This window comes from Taurulus bubalis (genome assembly GCF_910589615.1).
Source record: "Taurulus bubalis genome assembly, chromosome: 8".
In the NCBI taxonomy this organism is placed as follows: domain Eukaryota; kingdom Metazoa; phylum Chordata; class Actinopteri; order Perciformes; family Cottidae; genus Taurulus; species Taurulus bubalis.
In genome coordinates this window covers 13,362,499-13,381,804 of record NC_136596.1, presented here as the reverse complement: position 1 = coordinate 13,381,804, position 19,306 = coordinate 13,362,499, and the positions used below count along the sequence as shown (strand labels likewise).

The following is a 19,306-nucleotide window of genomic DNA, read 5'->3' as shown; positions in this document are numbered from 1 at the left end:
ATCAAAAAAGCCTAAATGTGTCTTAACAATAAATATAATTGTTAATTTAATTACCACATTTCTGTACCTTATTTTAAGACTGTAAAATCCCATTTGTGCCTTGGTAAAAAACAAATGAATCCAGAGTTTAGATTGCGCAGTAGTATATGTTTTAAGCCAACCAAGACAGAAAGACTGAGACAGACAAACCGATAGACATACTGACAGACAGACAGATGGGGGAGATGGGCTGGAGCAGCTAAACCAGGCCAACAGAGGACAAGAGTAATGTTGTCCCATTCATCACACACTGCCAGGCGGGATCCTGGGAAGGACAGGAGAAGGAGAGTGCCGGAGCGGGGGAGCAGAGGTGAGGCAAAGTGGGGGAGAATTGGGCGGGCTTGGGGTGCAGGTTGGGCGGGGGTCGGGTGGCGTTCAGCAGGAGGCGAGGAGGGGAAGCACAAAAGTTGTGGGATGGTAGTCATTTATGTGTGTGTGTGCGCTGACCTTGAGTCTGATGGAGTGGTTGGTGTGGTGGAGGTGATGAGAGGCCCCAGGGGGAGATGGGTAAAGATGATCAGTGGCAAACAGCCTCCTGCCACCCGACTCATCAGAGTCACAAACACACATAACACCAGAAACATTTCTCTTTAGGATAGGAAGAAGAGGTCAAACTGAAAATAAGTCACCACCACCTTTCTTTTATTCCTTCTGTCCCTCCATCCCCCTCTTTTACATATGCGTATATTTATCCTCGCTATGGGACTAGGCTGGGTGAAGAGACTAATTAGTACTAGAGAGCATTGTGTCTGGCTGGTGCACCTTCAGCTGACAGTCTAAACTGGAGTTTGACTTTGGCTTTGTGGGAGCAACCCTCTGAACACACAGATATTCTCAAAGAAAACTCTGTGTTCATCCTATACACACAGACATACACTCCTCAAATTTACATTGGGCCTATGGAAGTGTGATGCCCCTTCAGATTTTAACGTGGCCTTTGTGTGTGTGAGCCGCTTGATGAGGGCCGGGAGGACGTGCAGCACATCTCAACACCCGAGTTAAACAGATATTTATGTGTTTATGATAAAAAGAGAGGGAGGGAAATAAAGATGTATTCCCCACATTCGCCCATGGATTAGTTGTTGTATGAGAGATACATTATTTATTAAAGCCGCTGCTTAAAAAAACGGGGGGAACATCTGCCTCTTTCATGTGGCGCTGGCGAGGTGCCAGGTTGCATGGTGGCATCTGAGGCCGGTCGCAGGGCCTTTTGTCTCGTCTTGTTGTCATTTCCTGACAGAGGGGATCTGTTCTTCTAGGCCACTGGGTTGCCAAGTTTATTTATTTTTCCCTTTAGGGACTTTCTTAACTCCCAGGGGGTCAAATCTGTGACTCATCGCTCTCCAGTGGAGCTGGTAATACTTGGAATAGACGCAGATGAAACACAGTAGTTTTAGTAACATTTTTGGCTTACATAACTGGTTTAGGAGCTGAACTATTTAATTTAAGTGGTCAACATGAGAGACAGAAAGTATTCCTTGACTGCATTTGACTTGCTGCCAGAAACTTTACAGAACAGTTGCTCACATTTTCATGAAAATATGCAAAGCAAATGTGTCTCATTTTGGTGATTAACAGATTATCAGATTATTTTTGATCATGATTAATTGACTAATTGACTTTCTGTAGCTTTTTGCAATGTACTAACTATATAGATTATATTCTTGCTTGCTTCATTTAAGAGAAAGGACATCTGCCCATTTCACTGTGACTCAGAATATTTACTCCTCTATAGAGAACAAACTAAATATGACCAGACTGAACTGAATACAACCAGTGAATATTAATCAGCAAATGAAAGCCTCCTACCAGTGAACAGTGTTGCACTTTCATCAATCACTAAATTATTGTTATATTTATTTATTTGCTACAAGTCGACAAGAGCAGCCAAATACCTTGTTTATGGGTATAGAATCAGGATTTTCTTGTATCCATATTTGATTTTTCAGAGCGATTGCAACATATCAAGTTTTAAGTACACAGTAGATGCTAATTGTATGCGCTATTTATTATTCTGTCATTCCTAATTCTTGCACAGGCTTTGGAAATTGAATTTGTGTCGCCCCTAAAGCATTCCTCAACTTGCTCAACTTTTCAATGTTTTTTTCTTTTTTCCTGGGGTGGAAATGGGAGGGATGCCGCCTCCCTCTGCAGTTACAAAATCAACAAGAACGCTTTCAGATGCCCTCTGGGAGCCACATATTAGCATCCTGTCACGTTTTATATGACATTTCAATTTTTACTGTGCTGCTGAGTGAGAGAGGCAAAAAGAAAAACAAAGAAAAACAGGTGCAATTTTAGCACAGCGGCAATGAGCAGCAGCCACTGGTTCAGACTCATTTCGTGGTGTGATGGGATGTATGGTGCTGTATTATAACGGTTAGGTTTATCATTTTTATGTTGTAACCCAGCAGGGAGAACATTGTGATCGGAGGTTAAAACAGTCTCAAATGGCTCTCTCTATTTCCACCCAATAGATATAGGACAGATATTTGAGTCCATCGTAATAGGCTAAGTCCTCAGTGACCTCTCTCTTGTTTAGCTCTAGGCCTTGGGTCAGTGAAGAACACACTGTCTTTGTAAAAGTTTACAACTGCTCACTTTGCACTTTTGCATATAGATATACTCTATGTGCTATCTCCCTGAAAGAGAAATGGAGCAGTCGAATACACAGAGGCAGTGAGCATCTTCCCTTTGTTAAATATTTAATCAAGTGTTTCAAAGAGTTTACCACATTTGTTTACCACAATTTACCAGCAAGTGCAATGTGGTTAGCCTGACTGGGCTGTTTGTGTGTGTGTGTGTGTGTGTGTGTGTGTGTGTGTGTGTGTGTGTGTGTGTGTGTGTGTGTGTGTGTTTGAGAGAGAGTGTGTGTCCTGGGCTCTCTCTGGTGTCACTAAGGGTTGTTTCTCCTTAACTCATGCAAACAGCCCGCATCACTTTAACGAGCCTTCCCGTCTCTGTGTTTACTGATAGGAGCACTCCCATGATGCAGCCTGCTCCACACACTTGTAAACAGGGTGGCTCAATGCTGAACTAGGTGCTTGGCTGAGATTTCATGTCACAATCCACACATCCAAACAATGATGCAAACTTTGGACATAACCACTAAAGATACATTTATATGCCAACAAAGGACACCGACTCAATGAATATTTCTTCTAGCAGCCTGAGGAGAGTTAATTGATGTCAAGATTAGTTTCTGCACACAGAAACAATTTACTCAAGGAATAAATAAATCAATGGAGTTTTTTATTTAACTCCACACAATGGAGTTCTGATTTTACCCTGAACTCACATCTGTGTGGCCCTGGCCCTTATATAAACAATATATTATAAAACAAATGCTTTTCAGAAGGAGAGAGAAACCATCACACAGGTAAAGACAAAGTTAATTAATATTAATGACAAAAGTGTGTAAAGGCCTGAAAATGTCTTTCCGATAATATAAAGGTACTCTAGTATGCATTCTGGAGAACCAAATTACTGATGCTTTAAATGAGCAAATCAGTAGACTACTGATAGTCATGGACATTCAGAACATTATTTTAAAGCAGTATGTACTGTATATTCTCTTATTTTATTTTGTCAACCCAAACCTGGGGATGCTAAAATCTAATCTGTGTTGCGATATTCTTGCATATATATGTTGTTTTCATTTAATCGTACGGCTCTCTACTATATATGCAATCAATTTGTATTATTTGTATAACGCATATGGTTTTTGTTCATTGTAGTTTTGGCAGAAAGATTATTATTAGAACCAGATATGCTTTATTATTACTAAGTGCAGTTAATCACATTGCACTTAATTGTAAATGTACTGTACTATACTTGTACAGACAAACATATGTGCACCTGACAGAAAAGTATACATGTCTACATAAATGCAGACCCATCTTTCATGAGAACTTGTCAAGAATGAACTACAATGACCGTTTGTAGTAGACAAGGCAGTTACTCTAACATATCAGTGTAGCACATTACAGATTAACCTAAAATTGCAGTCTATTAAAATGCATGATGATAAACTCATTAGGCAAGCTTATTACACTATCTATCTGAATTATTCAAGCCATGCAGGAGCATCCTTCAGAACACTGTTGTCAGGGGTGCTGGGATTTGTAGCATACTTTGAGCATTAACATGACTTGCAACTGTAGCCAAGTCAAAGCGAGAGGCCTTGCAGATTTAATTTTATTAGCCATGCCTTCAGGTCTCCAAACAAACCCACTCAGTCTTCCTGACAGACACTGGAAGAGACGATGGGAATACAGGCCCTGAGTCTCCTGCACAGACCCTGCTCATCTTCCTGGGCGAGACTAGGAACTAGTCAGAACTGAAAAACAATGTGAGCTGGTGGTTGACACCCATGTGCAAACATTCCTCACAAGCCACAGAAAGCATGACAAGACTCTGAGAGCTCACCTCCCTGATTCAAATAGTTCACAGTTTTTTGTCAAACATCTAAATCAACAGAAAGCTTCTTTGACCTTGACTGATGTGTGAATGCAATGTCTCTCTCCTTATCTTTCGGTATCACTTCCCTTTCAATCAGTGATGACATTGCAGTCTAAAACAAACTTGTTCAGTAGAGAAAGAAACTGTTTTTAGAAGTCAAGGGCCCTCATCCTATAATCTGTGTCAGGATTTAATATCGGTTGTAGAGTTACACAGCAAGACCAGGTGTGCAGATCAACCTTATCTAATAGCTGTAGGGTGTGTGTGTGTGTGTGTGTGTGTGTGTGTGTGTGTGTGTGTGTGTGTGTGTGTGTGTATGTGTGTGTATGTGTCTGTACGTGTGTGTGCGTGTGCATATTAGGTTCCATTATAAGAACAGGTTGCCTGGCTCCATATGTGCGCAGTGTGCAGGGAAGCTGGGAAAACAAGGTTCTCCGTGGCCCTCTGTGTTATTGCTACCTCCCGCCTCCCTGAGCCGTGTTTGAAGACAGGAAATACGAGTCAGACCGCGGTCCGAGGTGCATGTGGCAATGGTTTATACTCCTCTGACCTCTGACCTTTCCTCTCCACCCCCGCCCGCTCTCTCACACCACTCCCCTGGCCCTCAAACACTGTCCCGAAAATAAAACGACCTGACCGGGCCCAGCCTGGCTCGGCTCAGCCTAACCCAGCCCAGCACAATAGACCCTGCATTCTGAGATTTGTTTGAGCGAGCAATGAAAAACAGATGGACTCTCAGGAAAGGACTGAGAAGGAGAGAAAGGATGAAAGAAAGGGAGTCTTGTAAAATATTTGTGAAGAAAAATAACCCAGGGACGCTGTCTAATTATATCTATTTGTCTTGTGTGGTTTTGCTGGGGAGGCCATGTGGTCTCCCTGACTGCTCCATGGTTCATTTTTCACATTATCTGATCCTGGATGGAGAGTAAAAAGAAGAGGTAGGGTTTCGGGACAATGGAGGGTTTTTTGGGTCTCAATGGGATGGTTGTGGTGAGGTGGGGGGCCTGAACCTCAAGGAGCGAAATGTGGTAAAGGCCTCTGGGGTCCTGGAGGTTTCATGTCTTTGACTACTTTACGGTCTTCTTTGGGTATAATGATGAGGATTACTCAGGGTTTTACCTCTCTAATCTAACAATGTCCATCCATCTTCTTCATTACACAGCCATTGCTGTTTCTCTCACATAGAGAAACATTTGTTGGCCGTGTATTGGTTTCTCTTTAACTTTTCTTTCTTTTTATTTGTCGGTTCTTCAAACAGCTGTGTAATATCCTTATTTTTCCAGCTTTATGAAATCCAAAGTATTTCTTATCTGAACTATGAAGGATTTTTCTTTTAAGGATTTGCAAGTCTTCATTTGTACTCTCAACAATAGTTGAATACCAACAACTTCCACCCGCCCCCTAATAAAACAGAACGTATTGTCACTATATCAGTAAAACATTTGAGTTTAGTTTTTAGAGTTATCCACTTGCGTAAGTGGTAACATACTGGAACTGGATAATCTAATAATATAAGTCTACCATCGGCATATTATAAACTGCCCACCGGTACTAGTACCACTGGACGTTCTTCTGACAACAGATAGTCTTCGTCTTCTTGTTATGTGCCCCTTTTGTCTCCCAAGCAAGCATGCCCGCCAATCACATCCAGCTACAACAAGTCTGCGTGTTGATGTCCTCACTCAGCCAACGGCTCCTAAGCACTCTGTGTCACCTCATTCTGTCCAGATCCGTCCTGTCCCTTTGCTGTCACTCAGTCAGCAGGCGGCTCGTTGACTGTTGCATGACTTCTTCAATTCCTCACTTTGTTTCAGTATGAGGTGGGGAATTGTAGATTTGAGATTGTCTGCCTAGTTTGTGGTTTCTCGCGTATCCTCAAGTTCACGACCATCAAAAGTTGAAAAGGAAGAGCTCTTCATGGTGGGTGACAACATTTAATAAGGACATTAATGATGTTACGGCTGGTGACATCATCACAGTGTGCCAGCCAGCAGAACAAAAAGAGGGCTCTGCCCGGTCTTCCTGGCTGTCTTGGCAGAAGCAGCAACAGAGAAAGAGAGAGAGAGGGAGAGCCCAAAGATTGGCTTTCAGTTTAATTCTGCCTCTCTATTCACATATTCAAATTTTCCTGTGTGAGCATTTTTGATTTGTTCTGCCGACTTTATATCTCTATTACTGCCTTGAATGAAAGCACTCCGTCAGTTCGGGCAGGATATCCGGTGATTTGGCTCCCCACCCCAAATCTTTGACGCTATTTAAAATGCATTGTTCTCACAAAGATGCCTGTGCCCAGCCTCTGTTGTGTCTCTCCTCTTTCTCTCTACTCCCCTCTCTTCACTGTTTCTCTCCATCTCTTCCTCCCTCACCCTTGCTTTTTTTCTCCCTCGCCTACATCTCTATCTGTCCTCTTACAGGACTCGGAGAGAAAGGGCTTCATGAACAAGCTTTATGCCATTCAGGACGTGTGCATCAGTGTGCAGAATGCGCTGGATGAAGTGGCCTCCTATGGCGAGAGGATAAAGAAGTGAGTCGTAAGCCCGCTCCTCGGCATCGGGCCCGCATCGCTCCGCATGTCCCAGGGTTTTTTCTGCAATGCCAGGTTGCCCCGCTTCCCCTTGCCAGCCTAACTGAGTATAACTCAGTTCTGATCTCAGGAAACACTGCCAGCGTGACACTCACCCCTGAGAGGCAAATACACAGGCTGTCTATCTTTGTGTTTATCACATCTCACTTTACAGACAAATCAAAGGGATTTTAGTTTTGATTAAAATCCGTAATAATAAAAGAGTCAGGCTATAGGTTCCTTCTTTGGTTATTTATAAAAGCGTTTCAAATCAACACATTTGTGACCTGTGTTTTTGTAAAGTTGAAAGCATTTATCTGATTAGATGTATTGAGTTATAGCCCATTTTCACCCTGCAATGCTGACCTGTAGGGGTGAAGTTATTTCCCTCTGCACAGTTCCAGTGAATGTGATGAATTTTCTGTGCAGGGGAATCCAGATCACCTTGTTTGAGTTGAAAAGAAATAAAATGTGCTCTCTGACTAGTCTCTCTACTCTTTCTCGGCCTGTTCGGCTAGACTGAGCTTTGCCATGTCTCAACATTTTTAGAGTTTTTTTTTTTCCTCTCCTTTCAGCACATTTAACTGGACTGTGCCTTTCTTAAGCTGGTTGGCCATTGTGGCTTTCGGAGCAGCCACCACCATCATCTACTTCATCCCTCTACGATACATTGTGTTAGCCTGGGGTGAGCCTATGTAAAAACATGTGATTTAAAAAGTGTATTTGTATGTACTGGAAGTGTGAATGTAAAGTTAAATGTAATTACTGTATCCAAGTAAACCTGTGGCAGAGCAATGCAATTTATATGTTTCATACTGCTTTTTATGTTTTGTTTTGGGGGGGAAAAGAACAATCAGTGAATGTAATGCACATTTTCAACAGTACAACAATCACAAAGGCTTTATTAACTGGTTTATCATGCAGTATGTGCTGATGTCAACCTCTCTTTTCCATCTCTTCCCTACTTGCCCCCACCGTTTTTCTCTCTCTACAGGTGTGAATAAATTCACCAAGAAGCTGCGAGACCCGTACACTATTGATAACAACGAGCTGCTAGACTTTCTGTCCAGAGTGCCCTCAGATGTACAAGTGGTGGGTGAACTTTCCATCTTCATCTCTGTCTCATCTTGTATATCTTTGTGACAACACATCTGTCAGTCCCAGACACAGGCAAGGGTTAGGGCTCCTTTTATTATCTCCTCTATCTCTAACTCTGTGTCCTTTCTTTATTTTTCCTCTACTCAGCCGTTGGCGCCTCACTGTTGTACTTTTCATGCAGGGTGAACTGACTATCCATTGTTTAAGCCATGCAGACATCTAATCTAATTGTTTCAAAGTCGTTCCTGTGTTTTCCTATTAATAGCTTTCTAGTCTAATTCAATTTCCACATACATAGCTGGAGCTGTGTAACAAGATAACGAGGTTAAGTGAGTTTAGTGCCCAGCATATAACTAGGTTGATTGACTCCATACACATACACTCACACACAATTACAGTTAGCTGTTGTTTCCCAGCTATGCTAGTAATTGAAACAGAGTGTAAACCAACAGTTAACCAGCCCCATGCGGTTTTGCTTCTACATTAACCGTGAGATCAGATTAACTTTGTGGCTGAAGACTACAGATGCTTCGTTAGGGAAAATATAGGTGTGTAGGTGTGTGTAGTTTGTGTGTGTGTTAACAGTAACGTGCTGTGCTGCTCAGGACAAAGTGCAGTTTAAACTGCAATTAAGCGGCAGCTTGTGAAAGTCGTTGTGTTATCCAGCACCGATGGTGTCCGCTGTGGCTGTTAAGCCCTGCTGTGCTGAGTTCAATACACACGCACATGAACGCACACATAAACGCACATGCAGGCCGAAGCTGACCCGGGGCCTCTGATACGACCAATCCCCTGCCACATCAGTGCTGACACACTTCCTTTTTGATCGCTTATTGCCGCAACTTCTTTCATCTTTACAGGGTCATAATCCTTGCTCCCCTACACACCCCCGCTAACCCCCCGTGTTCTCCCCCGCTCGGCCCCCGTGCAGTTTTACAGTTTCATAGTTTACTGAGGCCTGCTGCAGCAGTAGGCACAAGGCAGGTAGCCACAGGCTTAAATGAGCCTAAGCTGTCCCCTCTGGTGAAGTGCAGCCACCTTACACACCTGGAGACAGGAGGAGCGGGGCAGTGAAGGGGCCCAGGCCCGGCAGGTATGAGGTCTTTACAAGGCCCCTAATGAGGGCCTGCTGGCTGGGGAAGGTGGGGGTAGACATGCTGCCCTGGTCTGGTGCCCGTGCTGCTGGAGTTGTGCCTACTGTATAAGTTATACTGTAAGTGCTACTGTTAGAGTTATTGCTGCAGCTGTCGGAATGGTAATAGTTGCCAGGTTTAACTGACAGTTCGGAGGCTTACCAGGTAATGAGGGTGAAAGACCGAGGGAAGGGGGTAAGAATAGATTTCAGGGAGAAAAGATGAGGATGGAAATGGAGAAACGGGGGGAGGAATTAGGACAGAAAGTACAAGTAGAGTTGATTGAATATTGGAGATGACTAGTTTGATTATTTATAGCAGGGTAGCTTTTTTTGTATCAATAACATAAGGTCAATACAATTTAGATTCACTGCTCAGTGAGCTGATGAAGAACTGAGACCTGCACAGATCACTTTCTCACTGAATCCAAAGTTACATTTTCTGCGACGACACCCCGCACAGCAGTCGTTGGCTAAAAACAGACCAGAACGTTCTGCTCTGTGATGCGTCCCGCAGCTGCCTGCGGTTGTTGGTTCACCTCATTGCCTGCCCCCGCCTTACTGGGTCAAAGCCGCCTGTGGGGATCAAGCCCTTTCGGCTGTTGGATGATGCAGAGAGTTGCTGGGGTCCAAATGGAGCGTCCCCTCACGGGCACGTGTCCATAGCACCCACTGGCATTGGTGCTGGGGCCCACTATGCCTGATAGTCTGGATGACTAATGAAGTGCTATTTCAGGGACCCAGTGTGACCTAACACACATACATAATCACACACACACACACACACACACACACACACACACACAAACACACACACACGCTCTCCAAGTAGAAGTGCATGTGAGGCGGGTAGGGGGTGTTTCAGTGCAGTGTTCCACATCATTTGGAGGTGCTTCAGTGCAACCAGAACTGATGAGGTCCTAATGACTTTATATATAAAGGGCATCCACACTGGGCCACAGTCCATCATAACGTATGTCGCTGAACAGCAGCACAGTAACTGCAGAACAGCTTTAGGACTCTCATAGTTTTCTCATCTTTCATTTCTCATTATAGTGTAAAAAAAAAAATAAACTTTGCATTTAGCTGCAACAATACCGACTTCTCATTGGTTGTACAGTTAACGGAAGGTCTTGCAAACCAAGCTCTTTAAATCAATGACACTGGGCCCCTAACAGCACTGTCAAACACCCTTTAAAAACTAAACTCTCAGTGGTGCATGGGAGCTGCAACAGGCAGTGTTACCTTTTTACCACCTGAACAGTTTGCTTAAATCATTATGTCTCTGTGAGCAGCGATGTTAAAGGCTGGCATGGTATGTAGCGCATGTCTGCGTGAGATGTCTGTCCCTCCCTGGGTTACAGTTTCTTGTAGCTGGTTTGGCTCTTTTACCAGCGTTAGCTATCGTTACGGTCATTATCAGGGAATCCTTCATGTCCTCTTAAACGAGGCAAAACTGAGCACCTTTATAGTGCTGAGTATTCCCTACCTGGCGTTTGGGAGGTGTCAGTGCACTAGTATGTTTTACGACACCATTAGCAATGTGAGCTAGGGAGTGCGTAAGTAAGGCCAAGGCAATTAGCATGCCAAGTGGCCCTTTATGGTGTAAAGGAGCTGGATCAAACACCCAGTACAAAAATAAGCATGCACTCCAATTTAGCGCCTAATGAGCAGTGGGGAGTCAGGTTAATATTTTTAGAAAACATTTATGTTGGGGATGAAACCTCATTGGACGTGAGGGTCAAAGGCAGGATAGTTAGAGGTTGAAGCGTTGCCAGATGCCATCACTTAAATCTACCAGAGGTCTCTCTCTCCGCCGCTTTGTCCTTTCCCACTTTTGTGACAAATTTAAACATTTCACTGCAAGTGGCCTCTTAGTCACTATTCAGTATGCGCCGTGCCACAGCAGCTAATAGGCAAAACTTTCTTTACTTAGTTTTTTTTTCTTGCTCACTGATTTATGTCACCTTGACATGCCTTTTCTTTCCCAGCAATAGACACAAGTGCTGAATCCTCCAATGTGCAAATGTGTGAACTATACACAATAGTATTTCCCTGGAAACATTTAATAACCCTTATGCTCCATTAGGCGTCACATGAGATGAAACCCGCTGAGTTTTGTGCTCTGTGGAAAGGACTGGAAAACAGAATAACATAGTATCATTAAAATGTTGCTCCCTTGCCTTTCTTGACTTGAGTTATTTACTCGCCTTTTTGCTCACTGTCACCCACCTTGGTTTTGCCTCGTCTGTCTGCCCACACTGGCATCATCAAAACATAGTCGAAGGTTCAATGTGAGAGGGAATGAGAGACAGTGAGAGAGGGAGAGAGGAGCAGGTCCCAGGATGCTTTGTGGGTAACACCGTTAAACGAAGCACGGTACACGGCGCCCCTTCAGCAGAGCACACTTCAAAGCCTGTTTTGCACTTGTACTGTCAACATTTGGGAGAGGAGAGGAGAGGAGCGAGGGTGGAGCAGCTTTTGAGCAGCGCTGGGTCTTTACCCACTGCCTTTCCTGTTGATGTTCCCTTTAAGCTCCCCACTCGCGCTACCAAATTGCTTATGTGCTCTCCGCATTACCACACTTTTTTACTTTCACCCAATTCCGGTTTCTTTTATTTTGCTAACGTCCCACTTTCTCTTCGCCTACTCTGCCTTTTCTTCTCTTTTTAACTAGCTCTTGTTGTCTGCATGGGTATGTGTGCTTCTGTGTGCGTGTGTTATTAGGTGAGGTGAGCGGGGGAGCCAAGGGTATAGCATCAGGCAGGCCTGTCACCTGTAAGGTGCAATTGAACCTGTGACGCATGAGCTCTATTTCTCTTGGCTGGCAGCTCTTCACAGGGAAAACTCTTGTTTGATTGAGATATTGTTTTCTCCTGCACCCTTTGTTTTTGTCGATCCCCTTCGCTACTCTTCATGAGAAACAAAATCCTACTTTCTACTGACATGCAAACTTTTCTTTGTTTTTTCTGCGCGCCGCTCACAAATAGTTTTGTTTGGACAGAAATGTCAACGCGCAGAATTAAATCGCTGTGTTCCTTCTTGCTGCTGTAGGCGTGTGGCCGTGTAATGGGACCACTAACAGCCAGTGATCCCGCACAATACCTGTCCTACTTTTGGATCCATGGTAGATGCCTTCACGCTTGCAGCCAACGATGAGTGAGAAGGAGTTGCATGTAGGAACAGATTATTTTGTGCATTTGCTTATCATTATTTTATATTAAAAGGCATGTCCTCGCAACTTCACTACACGCGGATGTGCTGTTACTCTTTCAATCATAAGTGAATTACATCATTCCACCATTCACTCACTTTTCCATCCATTGTCACCACTGCCATTGATCACAGTTAATGTGGGCACTGTGCCAGGACTGTCATGGTCCCCTTACCAAACTACCACTGCACACACACACGCACACACACACACACACACACACACACACACACACACACACACACACACACACACACACACACACACAGATGGGGCCATATAAACCCTCTCTGTCCCCTGGGTTTTTGCTCCGTTGTCTGCTTTAGTTGGCAGGGCTATAAAAGGATCCACACCCACATGAGAACAGTATCTGTCATCACCCAACTGTCCAAAAATCTCCCTCTGTCTCACTCAGTTTCTTCTTCTTCTTCATTGTTTTCTCTCCTGTTTCCTTTGTTGGTTTGTCCCGCTCTCTGCCCCTCGCCTTTCTTTCTATTTCAGACTCCTCTTTATCTCATTTCCCATCATTACTTTCTTCCCTTGTTTTCTCCACCTGGCCTATTTCCTTGTTGTCTTCTAGACTTACCTCATAGTCTCTCTTCTTTCTCACTGATCTAACTAACTGGCTCTATTTGTACAGCTGTTTAGTAGGATGTTAGTTTGCCTTGGACAGTGAGGAGTGTCCAGATCTATATCAGTGAAGTCTGGCAGCCTAGTGAGACGTAGAGAGCAACACATGCTGGCCTAACCAATCTGGTATCCCCCTAACATTGGACATGGGGGTCTATCGCTGTGATGCAGAAGGAACTGAAATTCCCCACTGTACCGTATGTGGGTGTACAGTGTGTGGATGGGATTTTAATGATACAGTGGCAGGGTGTTGTGTGTGTGTGTGTGAGATGTGTGAGGTGTATATACATTCTTATTGCTGGTATGCATGTGTCTTCATTGGTAAGCACACACACGCCTGTTTGCCTTTCAGATTTGTACAATGCAGGGATAGGATACTGGAAGGCGATATTGAAGCGACAGTGGGAACCAGTAGAAGATGGATGATAAAGGCTTGTTCCCAGCCAGTGCTGAGAGACGCTGCTGTTCTCGTCCATAGCAGACAGACCCACCATGAGACAGAACAGAGAAACCATATTGACGTCAGTTTGTTGTCTGCCTGGAGAATCAGAGAGGGTGTCAGTCAGTCAGACAGGCAGAGTAGCCTACAGTACATCAGCCAAGGAAAGATCCCACAGATGATACTGGCTCTTTGGTGCTGTGACTGTTAAGTCTTGTTTTTTTTTTCTTCTCTATTAGTATTCTGATTCAGTGGCTAGTGCTTGTCAGTGTCTTGAATCTGTCTAGGCTAGCGACTGTATTTGTGTCTGCACGCACACACATCTGAAAATGAGCCTGCCAGAGTGACAGTCTCTGGTTGCTGAGGCTCAGCCACTGTGATGCTGTTACGTCTGAGTGTCCATCACTTAAGAGCAGCTTCTTTCTAAGCTCTGCTCACCATCTTTGCAAAGCATCACATGAAGTGAGAGTCACTTCTCTTTGGGAGACGTAGGTGACACTCCCTCAGTGATAGCAGAGCCTCTTCTGAAGTGATTGTGATGCGCCTCTTAAATTTATTTAAGTATAGTAAATACTATATAGTAGTATAATAGTACTACAATAGTAATTGTATACTAATACAAAAGAAGTAATTGGTTGTTCAATGTCTTGGTTGTTAAATAAAGTTTACGTATCACTTTTTTCACCCAACTCTTTGGCAGAAAGCAAATAAGTGTATTTCCCAAAATGTTAAATAGTTCATTTAAGTTGAGGCTAAAGTAGGGCCACATTGGATGAAGACATCCAGCACATTCATGAGTTTTAGTCTTATACTTACATAACTGGTGAAGAGAACAACAAACCTAACATGAGGCTTTAAAGGAGTACAATGCTGCTTTTAAAAGCTAAACTGTATAGCTGAACGGGTACAGCATGGCATTAAAATCTTTGTGGGGGGCTTCCTGGTTATGAGGGGTGTTAAACGTATATAGACACTACAGTGCTGTATAATGCCTTGAACTAAAGTGTCCATCAAACATTCTGACCAAACCATGTTAATGTTGAGGTGTTCCCATCTCATGTCTTTAGGGAAATATCATATGTATAGTGTTTTTGGGGAAAACTAGAAACGCCAACAACAACCAAAATGTCTTCAAATAATCTACTCTGATTTAGAAATTGGTGGTCAAAATTACAAAAATGTCTAATAGGCTAAAAATATGACATTTTGGATAGACATGATATAAACTGCAACATGACTGGTTGGCGGGGCGAGGCGTTAATTCTAGTTGTACAATGAATGATGTAAAAACAACAAAAAGGTGCTTGTTTGTTTATCTCTCTTGCCAATAGATAGTCTACATTTTCTAATGAACATTTGTGTTTTTGTAAGAGAAGACAGGTTTTTTCTTCAACAGTACATGAACTTAGAGTTAACACTTTTTTCCCTAATTACAGGTTTAGCCAAATAAAGCTTCTGAGATCTACCGCAGTGTCCATCAAGCTACATGTGATCAGCAATGTGTTAATACTGTAGTAACTAAAACTCCCAGCTAAGCTTTGGTTTTGTAAGGGTTACATTGTCTTTCTGACTTCTGTCTCCTTCCCATCTCTCTGCCCCTTTTCTCCTAACCATCTTGCAATACTGTCATGACTCTATTATCTCTCCAAGCTTTCCCATGAGTCCTTTCCCTGTTCTCTGTTTGTTTGTGTGATCCCTCCCCTTAGGCCACTGTCCCACATCTGTGCAAGTATGTGTGTACGTGTATATTTGTGTGCGTGCGAGTGAAAGCATGAATGTATTTGGAGGTTTGAACAGTGTACATGGATTGTGTCTGTGTGTGTGTGTGTGTGTGTGTGTGTGTGTGTGTGTGTGTGTGTGTGTGTGTGTGTGTGTGTGTGTGTGTGTTGTAATCAGTGTGTAATCCCTTCCCTGAGGCCACTGTTCCACACAGCTGGACTCAGAGAGCCTCTGGAGGGTTTCTGTGCTATTCAAGCATCCTTTGCTCTTTCCACCTGACCGGGTGGTGTGTGTATGTGTGTGTGTGTGTGTGTGTGTGTGTGTGTGTGTGTGTGTGTGTGTGTGTGTGTGTGTGTGCGCACGCACGTGTGCGTGCATGCCTGCGTGTGTGTTTCTGTGTGTTTTAACAGGTGCAGTACCGAGAGCTGAAACTGGATCCCAATTTCAGTCCAAATAAAAGGAAGAAAAACAACCCCGGGTAGATGACTGTGTCCGCCCACCAACTCTTCTCTTCTTCACTTTCCTTCTTGTGGTCTATTACTGGACTCAGAGGAGCAGAGGAAGACGGCTCCGGACCAGCTCAGCTATCCTTCCTTTTTTTTTCCAATTTTCTTTTCTAAATGCTTTTTTTTCTGTCTTAAATTGCTCATGACGTACAGTACAGTTTCCTGAAGTGTAATTTTTGTATTAAAAAAAAGAGCTTTTGATTGATTTTTAAGGCGAGTAGGAAGGATGGCTGGAATGACCTTTTTCTCAGCCGTGTGCGCCACTCACCTTTCTTCTCTCCATCACTCTGACAGTTTGGAGGACTTTGTCCATCTGCTTGCCACAAGTGACAAGTGTCACACAATGAGTAAAATGAGTTTTAACTTTTATACTCACCGTCCCAAAAAAGACATTTTCACTGCAATCCATGTTTATCAAGATTACAAGCCTTATACCAACATTTTGCAATGTCACTCTGCAGTCAACTTTTAAGTCTTTTTTAGAGCATATAGTAGTTATCAAATGGTTTTGGTAATATGTTCATATTTTCTAATTGTTTTTGTACTGAAGTATCTTTTGTGTTATTTCTCTCTTGGATGTGGTAATGATGTCATGTTCACTGGCAGTAATTTCTGTTGTTTCCACTTAACTCAGCCACCCAAGTTGATTAGCAATTATGGTAGTAGCCCCCAGATATGTCCTTCTACACAAACACAAACCTGGACCAACAGGCTGAAGGCTTGTGGTCGTATCTGCTTTGATACAATGGCCCCAAAAAAAGATATGAATCCTAAACAAAAGAATGAATCCACAGCAGACAGGGCTATTAGTTTAAAGAACAGTGAGTCTGTGCTTAAATAGATTGTGATTACATAATCATAATTAAATAATATTAGGAGGGAAAAAAAGACACTGTTGAGTATAAGACATTTGGCATTGTTTTTTATAATTTAATAGTAGCGTCGTTTAACCCCTTAAAAACATGTCAAAGCCCCCTGTCAGTCACCGTCAGTCCCTGCGACACCGTCTCTGCCTGTCAAATGACGCGGCAGACCAAGCGCTCTGCTGTCGTAGTGTTAATATAGATGTCACCCAGTCTATGCAGAGTGTCGCCAGGCATGCAGGCCTTTAGGCAGCCACAGCCCTAATCTTGTTTGAAAGGCTGGTCTCCTTTCCTCTCATCTCCCTGTGTGTTTGCCTCAGCGCCCACACAAGAAAGCATTCACGCGCGCACGCGCGTGCACAAGCATGCGTGCAAACACAACAAAACTAAAATATCCTCTAACGTGAATACGCTGCTTCTTTCAGAGATCTCGCGTACACACTACACTACCTACTTGCTCGCAGATGAAAGCATAACATCCCATTTGAGCAGGCACATTCTCTCCCTCTCAGGCACACACACGCACACACAAACACAAACATGCTCTCTGTGCTGTTGTGCCCCAGGCTGGCCGCCCTCTCCATCTGCCCCACCTCCTGTGCCCACAGCACAACTTTGATCCGTCTTTCCAGAGACAGAGGCTTGTGTATGTGAACTGTATATGTAAGAGTGTTTGCGTATACACGTTTATGGAATCAAAGACGCGTTGCTTTTCTCAGCGTCGGTGTGTGTTACAATTGTAGCTCCCCTCCAGCTGTAGACGGATGCGTAGATTCAGTCGTGTGTGTGTGGATCAGCCTGTAAAGGCGTGTGTGGCGCAGCACAAGTGCCAGCTGGTATTTGGTGTGGAGTTTGCTGGTGTAGGCGGCCGTCAGCTAGATGAGCAGCAAGTCGCTGTGTGACAAGACAAGGCTCTGAGGGGACCTAGGCCTGAGATGTCAGGGATTTGTGTGTTTTATGCTATTTCAGATCCCCTTTCCCATCATGCTTCTCTCCCTTTGCGCTCTCTGCGGTTCCCTCATTCGTCAGTGAGCGGGGTTGCGACCCTGTCTGAAGGGACGGTCTCATGGGCTTCTTGCTGAGCATCTGTTGAAAGATCACAGCCCAGGCTACATTTGAGGAGGTCTCCTCTCATCCTACCGAGCCCTGCCTCCATCTCCCCCCCCCCTTCTGCATCTTTTTGTTCCCTCTCCCCCCTTTGTCTGTCTGGTCGTCTGTCTCTCTGTCTTTATCGCTCTAGCCCCCTCCCCACCACAGCGAGAGCTCTCTCCTGCCATTTCATCATCCTCTTTTCCCGACTGTCTCCTTGCCTTCGCCTGTACCCTCTCCCTCCTTACCTCTTTCCCTCCCCCCTATTTACCTATCCATCTCCATGCTTAAATATCAACAGGCTTGGATCTGTCACTCCAGAGAGCCATTGATTTTGTTTTGTTGTTTTGAGGAATCCACTTGAAAGACAATAACAGACTGTCCCCTAAGAGCAGCGTTGCAGACTGATTATAGCCTCCTCAACAAACACACTCTGTGGTTCGTGAAGGATGGCTTTTTATAATGCCTAAAGGGACTGTTTGAATATCTGATATGTACTGTATGTGTCTACTACTGTATGTAGTTATTTTTCAGTAAATTGTGTTGACTATTGTGTGGTATTGCATTCAAATACCGTTTTCTTTTTTGTCATATATTATTGGATTTCGGCTTTGTTTGCAAGCAAACCAAAGTGTTTTTATTTTGTATGATATAGAGAAAATAAATTATATAAAAGGAATGTATCAGACTGTCAGCTGTAAAGGGAAAAAAAAACACTTTTATTTGCACCAAGTTGAAATGAGACTATTTATTTTTTAAATAATACTGTACATAGCTATTTAATTTATGTTTGTATTTTATACAGTATGCCTGTTGATGGTCTGGTGATAATGTTGTAAAGTAGGTGTATGCCTGCCTCATTTTCTAAAATCTGTCTTTTTCTGCCTGCGACATTGCCTGCCACATCTTCATGTGCCAGTTCTGGCCAATGACATTTCAGGACGGGAAAGGAGCTGAGACATAAATTGGTTAGGAGGGGTAAAAGAAAATCCGATGTATATTTTCTGTTTGAGAAATTAAATGCATCTGATGTATGTTGCTTATTTTGAAAGAAAAAAGAAGAAAACAAACAAAAGATTAAATATTTTTTTTGCATCTTTGGAGTGTCTGGATTATTGCAAAATGTGTTTTTAGCTTCAGCAATCTCATTCCCGAGCCTACTGGTAGTAGCAAAGGAAATAAATGGCCATTCATCTCAGTACTGACTACTTTCACATGTTAGGTCGCCGCCCCCCCTTCTCGCCTCACCTCTGTTGCTCCATCACACGCTCGACCCACCCCAACAAGCAGGCTTATACCGCTCATTCCTCACTGTTGTCTGTGTGGCTGAGACCCTGAGTGCTCATCAGCGCCTCAAGTATCTCAGACCAGGATGACTTCTGCAAGAACTGGTTTTACTCTCTTCCACTCTGGCCCCCACAGGAAGCCACTCTATTTGTTAAAGAACCTTTCAGCCTTACACTGCAGTAGCCATTTCCCCCTGATTTATTGGTGGAACGTTCTTTACCACTCTTTCTTAGATGTATTGCCATCAGAATATATAAACAACTTGG

The 19,306-nt window shown here is 43.6% G+C and overlaps 1 protein-coding gene across 1 annotated transcript in view; it reads left to right on the top strand.

The window, feature by feature from the left end:
- mctp1a (multiple C2 domains, transmembrane 1a) overlaps positions 1–15,841 on the top strand; it is a gene marked incomplete at its 5' end in the record, with an annotated part of 119,258 nt that extends 103,417 nt beyond the window's left edge. The window contains 4 exons of the mRNA XM_079221681.1: positions 6,915–7,024; positions 7,639–7,748; positions 8,058–8,155; positions 15,706–15,841. Of these exons, the coding sequence (XP_079077807.1) occupies positions 6,915–7,024; positions 7,639–7,748; positions 8,058–8,155; positions 15,706–15,777 (390 nt within the window). The 3' untranslated portion in view covers positions 15,778–15,841. The remainder of the gene's footprint in view (positions 1–6,914; positions 7,025–7,638; positions 7,749–8,057; positions 8,156–15,705) is intronic.
- Positions 15,842–19,306: the final 3,465 nt, after the last annotated feature.